The following is a 19,629-nucleotide window of genomic DNA, read 5'->3' on the forward strand; positions in this document are numbered from 1 at the left end:
TCTGACAGCCCTCCACACTATCCACAACACCTCCAACCTTTGTGTCATCAGCAAATTTACTAACCCAACCCTTCATTTCCTCATCCAGATCATTTATAAAAATCACGAAGAGTAGGGGTCCCAGAACAGATCCCTGAGGCACACCACTGCTCACTGGCCTCCATGCAGAATATGACCCATCTACAACCACTCTTTGTCTTCTGTGGGCAAGCCAGTTCTGGATCCACAAAGCAATGTTCCCTTGGATCCCATGCCTCCTTACTTTCTCAATAAGCCTTGTATGGGGTACCTTGTCAAATGCCTTGCTGAAATCCATATACACTACATCTACTGCTCTACCTTCATCAATGTGTTTAGTCACATCCTCAAAAAATTCAATCGGGCTCGTAAAGCACGACCTGCCTTTCACAAAGACATGCTGACTATTCCTAATCATATTATGCCTCTCCAAATGTTCATAAATCCTGCCTCTCAGGATCTTTTCCATCGATTTATCAGCCTCTGAAGTAAGACTCACTGGTCTATCATTTCCTGGCCTATCTCTGCTCCCTTTCTTGAATAAAGGAACAACATCCGCAACCCTCCAATCCTCCAGAACCTCTCCCGTCCCCATTGATGATGCAAAGATCATCACCAGAGGTTCAGCAATCTCCTCCCTCACTTCCCACAGTAGCCTGGGGTACATCTCATCCGGTCCAGGTGAATTATCCAACTTCATGTTTTCCAAAAGCTCCAGCACATCCTCTTTCTTAATATCTACATGCTCAAGCTTTTCAGTCCACTAAGTCATCCCCACAATTGCCAAGATCCTTTTCTGTAGTGAATACTGAAGCAAAGTATTCATTAAGTATCTCTGCTATCTCCTCTGGTTCCATACTCACTTTTCCACTGTCACACTTGATTAGTCCTATTCTCTCACGTCTTATCCTCTTGCTCTTCACATACTTGTAGAATGCCTCAGGGTTTTCCTTAATCCTGTCCGCCAAGGCCTTCTCATGGCTCCTTCTGGCTCTCCTAATTTCATTCTTAAGCTCTTTCCTGCAAGGCTTATAATCTTCTATATCTCTATCATTACCTAGTTTTTTGCACCTTTCGTAAGCTCTTCTTTTCTTCTTGACTAGATTTACAACAGCCTTTGTACACCACAGTTCCTGTACCCTACCATCCTTTCCCTGTCTCATTGGAACGTACCTATACAGAACGCCACACAAATGGCCCCTGAACATTTGCCAGATTTCTTCCATACGTTGACCTGAGAACATCTGTTTCCAATTTATGCTTCCAAGTTCCTGCCTGATAGCCTCATATTTCCCCTTATTCCAATTAAACACTTTCTTAACTTTCTGTTCCTATCCCACTCCAATGCCTTAACATTTTCTCACGGCTCTTGAACTCAAACCCACGGTTGGTGAAGGCCAACACACCATTCACCTTCTTAACTACACTGTCAACCTGCAGCAACTTTGAGTATCTTCTGGACACGGACCCCAAGATCTTGCTGATCCTCCACACTGCCACATGTCTTACCATTATATTCTGTCTTCAAATTTGACCTACTGAAATGAGCTACCTCACACTTATCTGGGTTGAACTCCATCTGCCACCTCTCAGCACAGATACGCATCCTATCAATGTCCCGCTGCAACCTCTGACAACCCTCCACACTATCCACAACACCCCCAACTTTTGTGTCATAAGCAAACTTACTAAGTCATCCCTCCACTTCCTCATCCAGGTCATTTATAAAAATCACAAAGAGGAGTGGTCCCAGAACAGATCCCTGCGGAATATCACTGGTCACCGACCTCCATGCAGAATATGAACCATCTATAACCACCCTTTGCCTTCTGTGGGCAAGCTAATTCCGGATCCACAAAGCAGGGTCTCCTTGAATCCCATGCTTCCTTACTTTCTGAATGAGTCTTGCATGGGGACCTTATCAAATGCCTTGCTGAAATCCATGTACACTACATCCACTGCTCTATCTTCAATGTGTTTTCTTACATCCTCAATCAGGTTCGTAAGGCAAGACCTGCCCTTGACAAAGCCATACTGACTATCCCTAATCAGATTATGTTTCTCCAAACACTCATAAATCCTGCTTCTCAGGATCTTCTCCAACAACTTCCCCACTACTGAAGTAAGACTCACTGGTCTATGATTTCCTGGGTTATCTCTACTCCCTTTCTTGAACAAAGGAACAACATTTGCAACCTTCCAATCCTCTGGTACTTCTCTCATCCTTATTGATGATGTAAAGATCATCACCAGAGGCTCAGCAATCTTTTGCCTCACTTCCCACAGTAGCCTGGGGAATATATCTCATCTGATCCCAGTGACTTATCTAATGTAATGCTTTTCAAAAGCTCCAGCACATCCTCTTTTTTAACGTCTATATACTCAAGCATTTCAGTCTGCTGTAAGTCATCCCCACAGTTGCCGAGGTCTTTTTCCCTGGTAAATACTGAAGCAAAGTATTCATTAAGTACCTCTGCCACCTCCTCTGACTCCGTGCACATGTTCCACTCTCTCACCTGATTGGTCCTATTCTCACTTGGCTCATCCTCTTACTCTTCACATACTTGTAGAATGTCTTGCGGTTTTCTTTAATCCTGCTCGCCAAGGCTTTCTCATGGCTCTTTCCAGCTCCCCTAATTTCATTCTTGAGCTCCTTCCTGGCACCCCTGTAATTTTCTAGAGCTCTAGCAGTAGCTAGTTTCTTGAACCTTTCGTAAGCTTTTCTTTTCTTCTTAACTAGATTTTCTACATCCTTTGTACACCACGGTTCTTTTACCCTACCATCCTTTCCCTGCCTCAATGGAACATACCTATGCAGAGCTCCATGCAAATGTTCCCTGAACACTTGCCACATTTCTGCCGTGCATTTCCCTGAGAACATCTGCTCCCAATTTATGTTCCCAAGTTCCTGCCCAATAGCATATTTCCCCTTACCCCGATCCAATGTTTTCCCAAATTGTCTGCTCCTATCCCTCTTGAGCGCTAGAGTTGTGATCACCACCTCCAAAATACACTCCCACCGAGAAACCATCTGTCTGAGTGCATCTTTGCTCTATCGTCTGTTTATCCTTCCTCAGAAACTCACCACAAACTGTCTCTACTTGTGTGCAAACTGCCCCATCCTCTGCCTCTTCAATTCAGTTCTCACCACCCCCCCCGCAAATCTAGTTTAAACCCTCCCCAAGAGCATTAACAAACTCCCTCCCAAGATATTGGTTCCCTTCCAGTTCAGCTGCAACCTGTCTCACTTGTACAGGTCACACTTTCCCCAGAAAAGGTTCCAATGATTAAGAACTTGAAAGCCTGCCCCCTGCACCATCTCCACAGCCACTCATTCGTCTGTGCTATCTCCCTGTTCTGACCTTCACTAGCTCGTGGCACTGGGAGTAATCCAGAGGTTAGCACCTTGGAGGTCCTGCTCGTCAGCCTTCTTCCTCACTCCCTAAACTTACTGCACAGGACCTCTACCCCGCTCCTGACTATGTCATTGGTACCAACATATACCACGACCTCCGGCTGCTCACCCTCCTCTTCAAGAATATTCAGCAACCGCTCTGAGACATCCTGGAATCTCACACCCAGGAGACAACACACTATCCTGGTGTCTCTTTTACTGCTGCAGAATCTCCTACCTGTCCCGTATCGCTCCACCTGACTTCACCCTACCCTTCTGAGGGTCAGAGCTGACTGCAGTGCTATTGGTCTGGCTGCAGCTGCCTTGCCCAGATAGGTCATCCCCTCAGCAGTATCCAAAGGGGTCACCTGTTGCTGAGGGGAACGGCCACAGGGGGACTCTGCACTGACTTCTTTCTCCGTTTACCAGTCTTGGTGTTCACCCACCTACTCCCTGAATTCTGCCCTCTGGGTGTAACCACCCGCTCAAAAATCGTTATCAATTGCTCTGCCTCCGGATGATCCTTAGTTTGTCCAGCTCCAGCTCCTTAATCCAGCCTTTCAGGAACTGGAGTGGCTGCACTTCCTGCTCCTGCAGGTGTAGTCATCAGGGAGACCCTCAGGTTCCATAAATTCCCACATCCTACAGGAGGACCATTCCACTGTCATATCTGCCATCCTGTCTGCACTGGACAATAGGCAACCAAGACCAAATCTGCAATATCGAAAGGAAAAATCTACCCTTCTTACCTGTTTCCTTGGCCTCAGCCTCTTCTCCTTAAAGCCTGACACTCCTACTCTCACTGCTGGCTTGCTCCCAACAATGGACGACAATGATTGTAGGAATGAAAGGGTTATTGTAGGAGGAGTGTTTGATGGCTCTGGGCCTGTACTCGCTGGAATTTAGAAGAATGATGGGGGATCTCATTGAAAACTATCGAATGTTGAAAGGCCTCGATAAAGTGGATGTGAGAGGATGTCTCCCATTGCAGCGAAATAGAGGAACATCCGTTTAGAACGGAGATGAGGAGGCATTTCTTTAGCCAGAAGGTGGTGAGTCCATGGAATTCGTTGCCATGGGCAGCAGTGGAGGCCAAGTTATTGTGTATGTTTAAGGCAGAGGTTGATAGATTCTTGATTAGTCAGGGCATGAATGGGGAGAAGGCAGGAGATTGGGGCTGAGATAGAAAATGTATCAACCATGATGAAATGGTGAAGCATACTCGATGGGCCGAATGGCCTGATTCTGCTCCTATATCTTATGGACGCAGATTCATTGGGCCAAAAGGGCCTGTTACTATGCTGGATCTCGAAATAAAAAAACTGGAATACCACACGTCTCTCATCCCAGTTGAATTCCACCTGCCATTCCTGGCTCTCCTCCCCAGATCCCATCATATAATCTTCCACATTGAGTACTACACCATCCATTCTGGCGACGTCGCCAATCCAAGCCTATGCCTCTGAGCCCCTCAAACCCTGCACCAGCTCTGAAGTGTGTACCAAACCCATCTCTTACCTGAACTCTGGACTCGGGGAGATTGATCTTTAGTGCCACCTCTTCCCGCATGAAGATGTCAGGGTAGCGAGTCTTGGCGAAGAGAGACTCCAGGATGTCCAGTTGTGCACGGGTGAAGGTCGTTCTCTCCCTGCGCTGTTTCCGTGGAGTTGCTGAGGCAGAAATCAGGCCAGTCAATTACATTCATAAAATATTTCCCAATTCCAGACTTCAGATTTATTTTGATTCAGCACTGAATAGTCCCTTCCAGCATTTCAAGCTCCGCCACCCAGCAACCCTGATTTAATCCTAGCCTAATCACAGGTCAGCTTACAATGACTCCCAGTCGTTACCAATCAGTTGTACAACCTGTACGTCTTTGGACTGTGGGTGGAAACCGGAGCACCCGGAGGAAACCCACACGGTCACGGGGAGAACGTACAAACTCCTTACAGGCAGTGGCGGCAATTGGACCCGGGTCCCCTGTACTGTAAAACGTTGTGCCAACCACTACACTACTGTGCTGCCCTGCTATTGCACCTTAGCTCTCCACAAGAGCTGACCCATGGACATCCATGCACACATCTATTTACTGGTGCGCAATAGAGAGCATCCTAACAAACCGCATCACTGCAGGGTACAGAAACCGCACTGTGGGGCACAGGACGGCTCCACAGCGGGGGTCAAACCGCACTGTGCGCACAGGAATTCTCGACAACGGGGAGTCAAAACTGCCTGCGCACCACCTGCACCGGCCTTCTCACCATCAAAGACACAATCAGAAGGGTTGCCGGAACGGCCCACTAATGTCATGAACATCACCCACCCTGCTCATGGACTGTTTGTTCCGCTCCCGTCGGGGAGAATGCTCAATAGTATCCACGGCAGGACGACCAGACTCAAAACCAGTGACTTTCCCCAAGCAGTGAGGCTGATCAACACCTCCACCCACTAACCCACCCCTCCACACCCCCCCACCACCACGACTTTATCATTTCCTGTCAGAGACACCTCACATACAGACACTCCTGTACCGTTATGGACAATCCATTTGTATATAAGCTATCTTATGTCTTAAGCATTTATATTTATTGTGTTTTTTATTCGTTATGTTCTTTACCTTTTAGTGTTTTTTTGCGCTGCATCAGATACAGAATAACAATTATTTCATCTCCTTTATTTACTTATTAGTATACACTACAGAACAGGCCCTATTGGTCCTTCGAGCCGTGACAAACAGCAATCTCCAATTTAACCCTAGCCTAATCACAAGACAATTAGACCATAGACCATAAGACATAGGAGCAAAATTAGGCCATTTGGCCCATCGAGTCTGCTCCACTGTTCAATCATGGCTGATCCTTTTTTCACTCCTCCTCAACCCCAGTTCCCAGCCTTCTCCCTGTCTATTCCATCATCTAAATCTTTTATATACAGCATAAAAAGAAGTGGTCCCAACACCGACCCCTGTAGAACACCACTAGTCACTGGCAGCCAACCAGAAAAGGATCCTTTTATTTCCACTCACTGCCTCCTACCAATCAGTCAATGCTCTAACCATGTTAGTAACTTTCCTGTAATACCATGGGCTCTTAACTTGGTAAGCAGCCTCATGTGTGGCACCTTGTCAAAAGCCTACTGAAAGTCCAAATATACAACATCCACTGCTTCCCCTTTATCTATCCTACTTGTAATCTCCTCAAAGAATTCCAACAGGTTCATCAGGGTGGATTTTCCCTGAAGGAAACCATGCTGACTTTGTACTATCTTGTCCTGTGTCACCAAGTACTCCATCACCTCATTCTTAACAATTGACTCTAACATCTTCCCAGCCACTGAGGTCAGGCTAACTGGTCTATCATTTCCATTTGCAATTTTCCAGTCCTCCAGCACCATGCCAGAGTCCAATGATTTTTGAAAGATCATTTCTAATGTCACTACAATCTCTACCGCTACCTCTTTCAGAACCCTAGGGTGCAGTTCATCTGGTCTGGGTGACTTATGTACCTTTAAGTCTTTTAGCTTTTCAAGCACCTTCTCCCTTGTAGTAGTAACTGCACCCACTTCTCTTCCTTCACACACAACATCAGGCATATTGCTAGTGTCTTCCACAGTGAAGACTGATGCAAAATACTCATTTAGTTCATCAGCCATCTCCTTGTCCCCTGTTATTATTTCTCCGGCCTCATTTTCTAGTGGTCCTGTATCCACTCTTATTTCTCTTTTATTTTTAACATACTTGAAAAATCTTTTACTATATCACTTTGATATTATTTGCTAGCTTGCTTTCATATTTCATCTTTTCCCTTCTAATTACTTTTTAGCTGCACGCAATTTACAGTGACCAATTAACCTACCAACTAGTAAATTGTCTTTAGACTGTGGAGGAAACCAGAGCACTTGGAAGAAACCCACGTTGTCACAGGAAGAATGTAGGAACTCCTTATAGGCAGAGGCGGAAATTGAACCTGGGAAGCCGGGACTGTAAAGGGTCATGCTAACCACAACACTATCATGCTGCACCACTTGGGCATTGGAAATGACATTAAACAAACTTGAATCTTGAGGTATTTCATTAATAAAAAAAGAATAAAATTAAAAAAGAATTTTAAGAATTCCGTTATGAAGATGGAAATTAGAAGTTATTCACCCCCTTGTTTCAGCTTCGCTATTTACCGTATTGTGGTGTTTTGGAAATATTCAAAACTTTTAGTATTTTAACGTAGAAGTTGCTCTGCTCTTATCTATTTATTTAATTAGGAGGCCATTCATCTACTAATAGCTCTCAAATTGTATGGCCACACACTCAGTGATTCAGGAACAGGTTCTTCCCCCTCTGCCATCCCAATTCTGAATGGACATTGAACCCACGAACACTACCTCACTACTTTTTTTTATTTCTGTTTTTTTGTACGACTTGTTTTAACTTAACTACTTAATAAACATATATATACTTAATATAACTCAGGTTTTTCCTCTGTACTTATTTACCATGTATTTCATTGTACTGCTGCCGTAAAGTTAACAAATTTCATGACATACGCTGATGATATTAAAGCTGATTCTGACGTGTAAAGATAGTTGAAATGCATATGTCATCACGCTACCACATGACGCGTGAGCACCCGGCTTAAGGAAACACGAAGTAAGGCCTGCACTTCAGACTCCTGTGTCTTCCTTTGAACTAGTTTAATGTCTCAAAGCTACAGAACGTAACAGTTCTGACCTTTAAGATCAATCGAATAGTTCCATCCCACATTGCCATTTTAATTCTATACGTCTATCCGTGGTCTCCTCCACTGTCATGATGAGGCCACACTTAGGTTGGAGGAACAGCACTTTGTTTTCCATTTGGGTAGCCTCCAACCTGATGGCATGAATATTGATTTCTCAAACTTCAGGTAATGCCACACACCCTTCTCCTTCACCATTTTCCATCCCCTTTTCCCGCTCCCTCCTTATCTCCTTGCCGGTCCATCGCCTCCCTCTGGTGCTCATCCCCTCTTTTTCTTTCTTCCATGGCCTTCTGTCTCTTTCACCAACTTACTTCCGAGTTCTTTATTTCATCCCCTCCCTCTTCAGGTTTCACCTATCACCTTGTGTTCTCTCCTCCTCCCCCACATTTTAAATCTACTCCTCAGCTGTTTTTCTCCAGGCCTGCCATTGTGTTTCAGCACAAAGCGTAGACTGTACTCTTTTCCTGGCCTGCTGAGTTCCCCCAGCATTTTGTGTGTACTGATCCCCCCATAGCCCTCTATCTTTCCTTCATCCGTGTCATGCAGCAGCTACGATCCAGGGATTCCCAACCTTTCCATGCCATGGACCAACAGCGTTAAGCAAGGCGTCTGTGGACCCCAGTTGGGAAATCCCTGGTTAGTAGACAGCAGAGTACAAGGGCCATAGCAAGGTAAATTGGGAGATCAAATATTAACTTCATATCTCAATTCCTTCCCTTAATAGAGTCAAAGAGCTCTACAGTGCGGAAACAGGCCCTTCAGCCCACCTAGTCCATGCCAACCTATTCTTCTGCCTCATCCCATTGACCCACAACAGGACCATAGCCTTTATCTCCCTCCCATCCATGTACATCCAAATTTCTTTTAAATCTTGCAATTGAACCCACATCCACCACTCTGTTGTTAGCTCATTCCACTTTCACACCACCCTCTGAGAGTGAAGAATCCCCCTCCCTCAGGTTCTCCAGAAATATTTCATCTTTCACCCTTAATCTATGACTTTGAGTTCTGGTTTCACCCAACCTCAGTGGAAAAATCCTGTTTGCATTTACCCTATCTATACCTCTCATAATTTTGTACACCTCTATCAAATCCCCTCTCTTTCTCCTTCACTCCAGGGAGTGAAGTCCGAACCTATTCAACCTTTCCTGATAACTCCGGTCCTCCAGTCTCAGCAGCAACTTTGTAAATTTTCTCCGTACTCTTTCAACCTTATTTACATCTTTCCTGTGAGTGGGTGACCCACCAATGTCCTAATCATCTTCAATATAAATCCCATCTCCTGTACTCAGTAATTTGATTTCTGAAGGCCAATGTGCCAAAAGCTCTCTCTACAACCCTGTCTACCTGTGCTGCCACTTTCATCAAATGATGGAGCTGTATTCTCAGATCCCTTTGTTCTACCACACTCCTCGGTGTCCAACTATTCTTCGATAGCCTTCCTTGCTGTCCACTGCACCCTCAGTCTAGGTGTCCTCTGCAAATTGGCTGATGGCTGTGCCCTATCAAGCCTCATTTACCCATCACCACACCCCATCCCACCTGTGACCAATGCTGACTCTCAGTGAAGGAGACACCAAATTGAAAACCTGGCACCATTGCAGTACGCCCACAATGCTCGGCAGAGAACACAAGACAACAGAACATGACAAGTAACGGTAGTGAAACAATACCACTCATGCCCCCAGTGTCATGGAACCATAACGGTTAGCGTAACAATTTCAGCGCCAGCTGTACGGTCATGGTTCATTTGTACCTTCTCCCTGTGGTTGCGTGGGTCTCCTCCTGGTGCTTTGGTTTCCTCCCACAGTCCAAAAATACTCAGTACAGGGTTAGTAAGTTGTGGGCATGCTATGTCGGTGCCGGAAGCTACCCCCAGCACTTCCTCTGACTGTGTTGGTCATACCCACCAGACTTTCAAAGAATGTCAAGGGGATCTCATTGAAACCTACTGAATATTGAGAGGCTTAGATCAGGGGTTCCCAACCTTTTTTTATGCCATGGATCAATACCATTAAGCAAGGGGTTTGTGGATACCAGGCTGGAAACCCCGAGCCTAGATAGAGTGGATGTGGAGAGGATGTTTCCTATGGTGGGGGAGTCTAGGACCAGAGGACACAGATAGAGTGGATATATAGAGGATGTTTCCCATAGTGGGGGAGTCTAGGACCAGAGGGCACAGATAGAGTGGATGTGGAGAGGATGTGTCCTATAATGGGGGAGTCTAGGACCAGAGGACACAGATAGAGTGGATTTGGAGAGGATGTTTCCTGTAGTGGGGGAGTCTAGGACCAGAGGACACAGATAGAGTGGATGTGGAGAGGATGTGTCCTATAATGGGGGAGTCTAGGACCAGAGGACACAGATAGAGTGGATGCGGAGAGGATGTCTCCTGTAGTGGGGGAGTCTAGGACCAGAGGACACAGATAGAGTGGATGTGGAGACGATGTTTCCTACAGTGAGGGAGTCTAGGACCAGAGGGCACAGATAGAGTCGATGTGGAGATGATGTTTCCTACAGTGGGGGAGTCTAGGACCAGAGGGCACAGTTAGAGTGGATGCGGAGAGGATGTTTCCTACAGTGGGGGGTCTAGGACCAGAGGGCACAGATAGAGTGGATGTGGAGAGGATGTTTCCTATAGTGGGAGAGTCTAGGACCAGAGGGCACAGATAGAGTGGATGTGGAGAGGATGTTTCCTACAGTGAGGGAGTCTAGGACCAGAGGACACAGATAGAGTGGATTTGGAGAGGATGTTTCCTGTAGTGGGGGAGTCTAGGACCAGAGGACACAGATAGAGTGGATGTGGAGAGGATGTGTCCTATAATGGGGGAGTCTAGGACCAGAGGACACAGATAGAGTGGATGCGGAGAGGATGTTTCCTACAGTGGGGGAGTCTAGGACCAGAGGGCACAGATAGAGTGGATGTGGAGAGGATGTTTCCTATAATGGGGGAGTCTAGGACCAGAGGACACAGATAGAGTGGATGCGGAGAGGATGTTTCCTACAGTGGGGGAGTCTAGGACCAGAGGGCACAGTTAGAGTGGATGTGGAGAGGATGTTTCCTATAGTTGGGGGGAGTCTAGGACCAGAGGGCACAGATAGTGGATGTGGAGAGGATGTTTCCTATTTTAGGGGAGTCCTGGACCAGGGGGCACAGATAGAGTGGATGTAGAGAGGATGTTTCCTATAGTGGGGGAGTCTAGGACCAGAGCCTCAGAGGAGAGGGACGTCCATTTAGAATGGAGATGAGGAAGAATTTCAACCAGAGAGTGGTGAATCTGTGAAATTCAATGTCACAGGTGGCTGTGGACACAGGTCATTGGGTATATTTAAGGCAGAGGTTTCTAGGTTCTTGATTAGTAAGGGTGTCAAAGGTTATGAGGAGAATGAGGTTGAGAAGGATAGAAAATCAGCCATGATTGAATGGCAGAGCAGAACCAATGGGCCAAATAGCCTAGTGCTCCTATTTCTTATAGTCTCATAGGAGATGGAATCATAGAAAAGGACAGCACAAAAACAGGCCCTTCAGCCCATCTAGTCCATGATGAGCCATTTAAACTACCTACTCCCATTGACCTGCACCGGGACCATAGCCCTGCATACTCCTGCCATTCACACACCTATCAAACCTCTTAAACGTTGAAATCGAGCTCGCATGCATCACTTGTGCTGATAACCCATTCCACACTCTCACCACTCTCTGAGTGAAGAAGTTTCCCCTCATTTTCCTCTTAAACTTTTCACTTTTCACCCTTAACCCATGACCTCTGGTCATAATTCCATCCAACCCGTGGGAAAAGCCTGCTTCCATTTACCCTATCTATACCCTTCATAATTTTGTATAACTCTATCAAATCTTCTCTCAACATTCTATGTCCCAAGGAGTAAAGTTCTAACCTATTCAATCTTCCCTTATAACTCAGGTCCTCCAGACCCGGCAACGTCCTTGTAAACTTGCCAAAAAGTACACCGGCTCCGCCTTGCTTTTATAACTAAAGTATTTTTGAAAATCTGTTCTGGTTAAAATATTTTGCATCCCAATTAATAAGTTTTGGTGAATGTGGGTGGAGCTACAGATGGTGTCAGAGGGCAATTTCTCCCAGCCCGTCACTGAAACAACTTAAATTCTTCTTCTCCTAATGCCTCTTTTTCCACTAACAGTGAAACAGTGAGCTGTTTGGCCCCTTCTTGCTGTGAAAGGAGTGATATCTCTCTCTCCCTTGTTGGTGTGAGAGAGACGTAATGTATGGCTCTATTTCTTTTAGAGCAATGAACACACCCCCAGCCCCACCAGTACTGATCTGTCACCTGTGCATGCACTGTTGTCTGCGCATGCGCTGTTGTCTGCTCATGTGCATTGTTCCCTCTCTCTTTCTCTCTCTCACTGCAATGCGAATACACTAGCCATCTCTCGCGTTCATGCTTTTATTTAATTGATATGTAGTTGTGCACAGACACAGCAAATTGGCTATGAGTATGAACCTGAATGTCTGAGAATATCACGAACTGCACCGATAGTGGCGGGACGAAACAGCGAGAGTTAAACAGCACGAAAAAGCCAAAGGACGCATGAGTAACTTTGAAAGACACACTAAATATAAAGTGAAAACAGCGTGGCCATGGCTTCAGTCAGGGAAGTTGACAAATTTGGAAGCACTAATGAAGGTTGGGAGTTGTACGTCAAGAGAGTTGAACTGTCTTGTAACAGAAACAACATGGGGGAGTACAAGAAAGCTCTTATGCTTCTTAGCTTAATGGTGGAAGGACACACAGTCTCTTAGGCAACTTAGTAATCCCTGGAAAGCCAGCAAGCAAGAGCTTCAACGAAATTGTTACAATTTTACAAAATCACTTGTATCCTAAGCCATTGGCAAAAGCTGAGAGATTTAGATTTTACAAAAGAAACAGTCAAAAGGTGAAAGCATTCTGAATACATTGCAGAACTGTGCAAACTTTCCCAGTACTGTGACTTTAGAGATGGATTTTCTGATGCATTAAGGGACAGACTTGTACGTGGTATGTGTAGTCAAAGCACTGAAATGAGGCTATTGGCACAGTGTCCCTGAATGGTGCAAAAAGGCAAAAATGATATCGATGTGGCAAATCCTCCCATGATGCAAATGCCTGGTGGTTCAAAGAAAAAGTCTGCAGAAAGTGTCACAGACAAGATCACACAGAGAGAATGTGCAAGGCAGATAAAAACTGAGTGAAAAGTCTCAAACACATATCTAAGTAAATACATAAAATTACCAAATGGAAAACAGAATCAAACAACAGAATCTGATAAAGGTGAACTGTCATGCCTGGAACTGCATCGTAATACTGAAGCAGATTGCAAAATCATCAGGATCACGATAGATGTGTCTGGTGTAAATCTGAAAATGGAGCCAGATACAGGGTCAGATTTATCCATAATTCCAGAGGCTGACTACAACAAGCTGTTTTACATAGAAACATACATGGAAAATAGGTGCAGGAGTAGGCCATTCGGCCCTTCGAGCCTGCACCGCCATTTATTATGATCATGGCTGATCATCCAACTCAGAACCCCACCCCAGCCTTCCCTCCATACCCCCTGACCCCCGTAGTCACAAGGGCCATATCTAACTCCCTCTTAAATATAGCCAATGAACTGGCCTCAACTGTTTCCTGTGGCAGAGAATTCCACAGATTCACCACTCTCTGTGTGAAGTAGTTTTTCCTAATCTCGGTCCTAAAAGGCTTCCCCTCTATCCTCAAACTGTGACCCCTCGTTCTGGACTTCCCCAACATCGGGAACAATCTTCCTGCATCTAGCCTGTCCAATCCCTTTAGGATCTTATACGTTTCAATCAGATCCCCCCTCAATCTTCTAAATTCCAACGAGTACAAGCCCAGTTCATCCAGTCTTTCTTCATATGAAAGTCCTGCCATCCCAGGAATCAATCTAATGAACCTTCTTTGTACTCCCTCTATGGCAAGGATGTCTTTCCTCAGACTAGGGAACCAAAACTGCACACAATACTCCAGGTGTGGTCTCACCAAGGCCTTGTACAACTGCAGTAGTACCTTCCTGCTCCTGTACTCGAATCCTCTCGCTATAAATGCCAGCATACCATTCGCCTTTTTCACCGCCTGCTGTACCTGCATGCCCACTTTCAATGACTGGTGTATAATGACACCCAGGTCTCGTTGCCCCTCTCCTTTTCCTAATCGGCCACCATTCAGATAATAATCTGTTTTCCTATTTTTGCCACCAAAGTGGATAACTTCACATTTATCCACATTAAATTGCATCTGCCATGAATTTGCCCAATCACCCAACCTATCCGTCACCCTGCATCCTCTTAGCATCCTCCTCACAGCTAACACTGCCACCCAGCTTCGTGTCATCCGCAAACTTGGAGATGCTGCATTTAATTCCCTCATCCAAGTCATTAATATATATTGTAAACAACTGAGGTCCCAGCACTGAGCCTTGCGGTACCCCACTAGTCACCGCCTGCCATTCTGAAAAGGTCCCATTTATTCCCACTCTTTGCTTCCTGTCTGCTAACCAACTCTCCACCCACACCAATACCTTACCCGCAATACCGTGTGCTTTAAGTTTGCACACTAATCTCCTGTGTGGGACCTTGTCAAAAGCCTTCTGAAAATCCAAATATACCACATCCACTGGTTCTCCCCTATCCACTCTACTAGTTACATCCTCAAAAAATTCTATGAGATTCGTCAGACATGACTTTCCTTTCACAAATCCATGCTGACTTTGTCCGATCATTTCACCGCTTTCTAAATGTGCTGTTATCACATCCTTGATAACTGACTCCAGCAGTTTCCCCACCACTGACGTTAGGCTAACCGGTCTATAATTCCCCGGTTTCTCTCTCCCTCCTTTTTTAAAAAGTGGAGTTACATTAGCCACCCTCCAATCCTCAGGAACTAGTCCAGGATCTAACGAGTTTTGAAAAATTATCACTAATGCATCCACTATTTCTTGGGCTACTTCCTTAAGCACCCTGGGATGCAGACCATCTGGCCCTGGGGATTTATCTGCCTTTAATCCCTTCAATTTACCTAACACCACTTCCCTACTAACATGTATTTCATTCAGTTCCTCCATCTCACTGGACCCTCTGTCCCCTACTATTTCTGGAAGATTATTTATGTCCTCCTTAGTGAAGACAGAACCAAAGTAATTATTCAATTGGTCTGCCATGTCCTTGCTCCCCATAATCAATTCACCTGTTTCTGTCTGCAGGGGACCTACATTTGTCTTTACCAGTCTTTTCCTTTTCACATATCTATAAAAGCTTTTACAGTCCGTTTTTATGTTTCCTGCCAGTTTTCTCTCATAATCTTTTTTCCCCTTCCTAATTAAGCCCTTTGTCCTCCTCTGCTGAACTCTGAATTTCTCCCAGTCCTCAGGTGATCCACTTTCTCTGGCTAATTTGTATGCTTCTTCTTTGGAATTGATACTATCCCTAATTTCTCTTGTCAGCCACGGGTGCACTACCTTCCTTGATTTATTCTTTTGCCAAACTGGGATGAACAATTGTTGTAGTTCATCCATGCAACCTTTAAATGCTTGCCATTGCATATCCACCGTCAATCCTTTAAGTGTCATTTGCCAGTCTATCTTAGCTAATTCACGTCTCATACCTTCAAAGTTACCCCTCTTTAAGTTCAGAACCTTTGTTTCTGAATTAACTATGTCACTCTCCACCTTAATGAAGAATTCCACCATATTATGGTCACTCTTACCCAAGGGGCCTCTCACGACAAGATTGCTAATTAACCCTTCCTCATTGCTCAATACCCAGTCCAGAATAGCCTGCTCTCTAGTTGGTTCCTCGACATGTTGGTTCAAAAAACCATCCCGCATACATTCCAAGAAATCCTCTTCCTCAGCACCTTTACCAATTTGGTTCACCCAATCTACATGTAGATTGAAGTCACCCATTATAACTGCTGTTCCTTTATTGCACACATTTCTAATTTCCTGTTTAATACCATCTCTGACCTCACTACTACTGTTAGGTGGCCTGTACACAACTCCCACCAGCGTCTTCTGCCCCTTAGTGTTACGCAGCTCTACCCATATCGATTCCACATCTTCCCGGCTTATGTCCTTCCTTTCTATTGCGTTAATCTCTTCTTTAACCAGCAACGCCACCCCACCTCCCCTTCCTTCATGTCTATCCCTCCTGAATATTGAATATCCCTGAACGTTGAGCTCCCATCCCTGGTCACCCTGGAGCCATGTCTCTGTGATCCCAACTATATCATAATCATTAATAACAATCTGCACTTTCAATTCATCCACCTTATTACGAATGCTCCTTGCATTGACACACAAAGCCTTCAGGCGCTCTTTTACAACTCTCTTAGTCCTTTTACAATTATGCTGAAAAGTGGCCCTCTTTAATGCTTGCCCTGGATTTGTCGGCCTGCCACTTTTACTTTTCTCCATAGTACTTTTTGTTTCTACCCTCACTTTACACCCCTCTGTCTCTCTGCACTGGTTCCCATCCCCCTGTAGTGAACTAACCTCCTCACGCCTAGCCTCTTTAATTTGATTCCCACCCCCCAACCATTCTAGTTTAAAGTCACCTCAGTAGCCCTCGCTAATCTCCCTGCCAGGATATTGGTCCCCCTAGGATTCAAGTGCAACCCGTCCTTTTTGTACAGGTCACGCCTGCGCCAAAAGAGGTCCCAATGATCCAAAAACTTGAACCCCTGCCCCCTGCTCCAATCCCCCAGCCATGCATTTATCCTCCACCTCATCGCATTCCTACTCTCACTGTCGCGTGGCACAGGCAGTAATCCCGAGATTACTACCTTTGCGGTCCTTTTTCTCAACTCCCTTCCTAGCTCCCTATATTCTCCTTTCAGGACTCATCCTTTTTCCTACCTATGTCATTGGTACCTATATGTACCACGACCTCTGGCTCCTCACCCTCCCACTTCAGGATATCTTGGACACGATCAGAAATATCCCGGACCCTGGCACCAGGGAGGCAAACTACCATCCGGGTCTCTGGACTGCGTCCACAGAATCGCCTACCTGACCCCCTTACTATCGAGTCCCCTATCACAACTGCCCTCCTATTCCTTGCCCTACCCTTCTGAGCTACAGGGCCAGACTCTGTGCCGGAGGCACGGCCACTGTCGCTTCCCCCGGGTAAGCCGTCCCCCACAACAGTACTCAAACAGGAGTACCTATTGTTAAGGGGCACAGCCACCGGGGTACTCCCTATTACCTGACTTTTCCCCTTCCCCCTCCTAACCGTGACCCACTTGTCTGCCTCCCGTGGCCCCGGCGTGACCACCTGCCTGCAACTCCTCTCTATCACCTCCTCACTCTCCCTGACCAGATGAAGGTCATCGAGCTGCAGCTCCAGTTCCGTAACGCGGTCCCTTAGGAGCTGCATCTCGATGCACTTGGCGCAGATGTAAACGTCCGGGAGGCTTGGAGACTCCAGGGCCTCCCACTTCCGACACCGAGAACAGCAAACTGCCCTCACACTCATACTGCCCCTCTCCTCAAATAACAACAGAAAATGAATGCCAAACCTCCCTCACCTTGCCCGTTTCCGCCTAAGCCCGTTGAGCCGAAGCCCTTAAGTCACTCTGCTCCCGGCTCACTCCGCCACCTGCAAACTACGCTGCCCGCTCTATGAAGCTCTGTTCCTTTTAAATCTGCTGCGCTGCACAGCCCGACGTCACACGCCTGCGCAGTCCTGCCTCTCAGAACGCCGTTGGAGAAAAAAAAATAACGAAAATTTCAAAAATGTCTTTCTCGGCACTCCCACTCAGACTCTCAGACTCCTTCTTCGAATCAAACCCGAAGCAGGATGTCTGCCCTTTTAAATCTGCCACGCTGCACTGCCCGACGTCACAGGCCTGCGCAGTCCCGCCTCTCAGAACGCCGTTTTCTAAGATATGTATTGAAAAGTGGAGGGCCAGCACTTTTCAGAAGTAAATGGTTGAGAAAAATCCAACTAGGCTGGCACTAAATCAAAGCTCTCAGTGTGGCATTAAAAGGCAACTGCAGCCCAAATGGTAGCACTAACCAGAGGTTGTCACAGCTGCTTAATGCTAATCAGGTGTTTGAGGAAGGAATAGATAAACAGATCGAAGACTTGGCCAAAAATTATTCAGGATGCCAAAAGGTTATACCGGTGGGAGTGGCCACCGTCACCATGGCAAAGTGTACATATTGACTTTGCTGGGCCATTCATGGTTTACACGTTCCTGAATGCTGTGCATGCTCATTCAAAGTGGCCAGAGGTTATACCAGTGAAGTCAACCACATCAGCAAAGACTGTCTCTGCTCTGAGGACTATCTTCACTAGAAATGGCTTATCAGAACACATTGTGAGTGACAACGGACCACAATACACGTCAGAAGAATTCCAACTGTTCATGAAGAGAAATAGCATCTGACATCTCAAGTCAGCTCCTCACCACCCAGCAACAAATGGGTTTAACTGAAAGGTTTATCCAAACCTTCAAGAAGTCCATGAAACCAACGGACAGGGGGGACTTTTCTCTACACCACAAGGTGGACAACTTCTTTTTTGTGCATTGGAACTCTGTTCATGCCACGACAAATCAAACACGTGCAATGCTGTTCATGAGCAGGAATCACATAGACCTCCTGAAACCAGACCTATGAAAGGAAGTACAAAATAAACAGTTCAGCCAGTATCCAAGTGGAGCAGCAAGGAGCTTTGGGATTGGACAGGAAGCTCTGGCGTCTGATTACCAAGAAGACAAGTGGAGACCCAGTAGGATAGCTGCAAGAACTGGACCACTGGCGTATACAGTGGATCTTGGAAATCAGACATAGAGATGTCATGTGGACCAGAAACCGGATGCTCAACCAAAGAACACTGAGTCGATTGCATCCAACAAGATGGACACATTCCATCCACCAGACTTATCTCTTTGTGATGATGTCACTGACAGCAACGCAACGCTGGAAACCGAGAATGTTGGCTTAGACAAGACGCCTGCCAAATCTGATGCCACCCCACAGGTCCAGAGGAGATATCCTGAAAGAAACAGACGCCAACCAGAAGACTGAACCTTTAGAACTGTGAAGTTAGTTATGAGCTGTTATTCTGAAAGCATGTTTATTTGGTATATGGGTTTATGAAAGGGAAATTGAATGTTTTGTACATTTATGGTTTTATGTTGCATTAATTTAAAGGGGGAGGAAGTGTAGTGTATGGATCTATTTCTTTTAGGGAATGACACCCCTCCCTTAGCACCAAATATTGATCTGTTGTCTGCACATGCGCTGTTGTCTATGCATACACATCATTCTCTCTCTCTCGTTCATTGCAATGTGAATCCACCAGTTAGAGCCATCTCCTGCGTGCATGCTTTTATCTAATATATATGTAGTTCTGCAGACACAAGAGAGCCTGTGGGATGTTGAACTGTTGGGATGAACGGTGGCTTTTGATGGACTCTAGACCATGGTCATTCTTTGGG

At 45.8% G+C, this 19,629-nt stretch overlaps 1 protein-coding gene across 2 annotated transcripts in view; it reads right to left on the reverse strand.

The window, feature by feature from the left end:
* LOC140206411 (homeobox protein otx5-like) overlaps positions 1–19,629 on the reverse strand; it is a 37,460-nt gene that overhangs the window by 12,004 nt on the left and 5,827 nt on the right. The window contains exons 2-4 of one of the 2 annotated variants that reach the window (XM_072274779.1): positions 11,664–11,679; positions 5,662–5,665; positions 4,931–5,082 (exon numbers count right to left, since the gene is read on the reverse strand). In XM_072274779.1, coding sequence (XP_072130880.1) covers positions 4,931–5,082; positions 5,662–5,665; positions 11,664–11,679 — 172 coding nt within the window. The remainder of the gene's footprint in view (positions 1–4,930; positions 5,083–5,661; positions 5,666–11,663; positions 11,680–19,629) is intronic. The other variant, XM_072274780.1, reaches the window with a different exon arrangement.

Source organism: Mobula birostris, chromosome 12 (genome assembly GCF_030028105.1).
Source record: "Mobula birostris isolate sMobBir1 chromosome 12, sMobBir1.hap1, whole genome shotgun sequence".
NCBI classification, from domain to species: Eukaryota; Metazoa; Chordata; class Chondrichthyes; order Myliobatiformes; family Myliobatidae; genus Mobula; species Mobula birostris.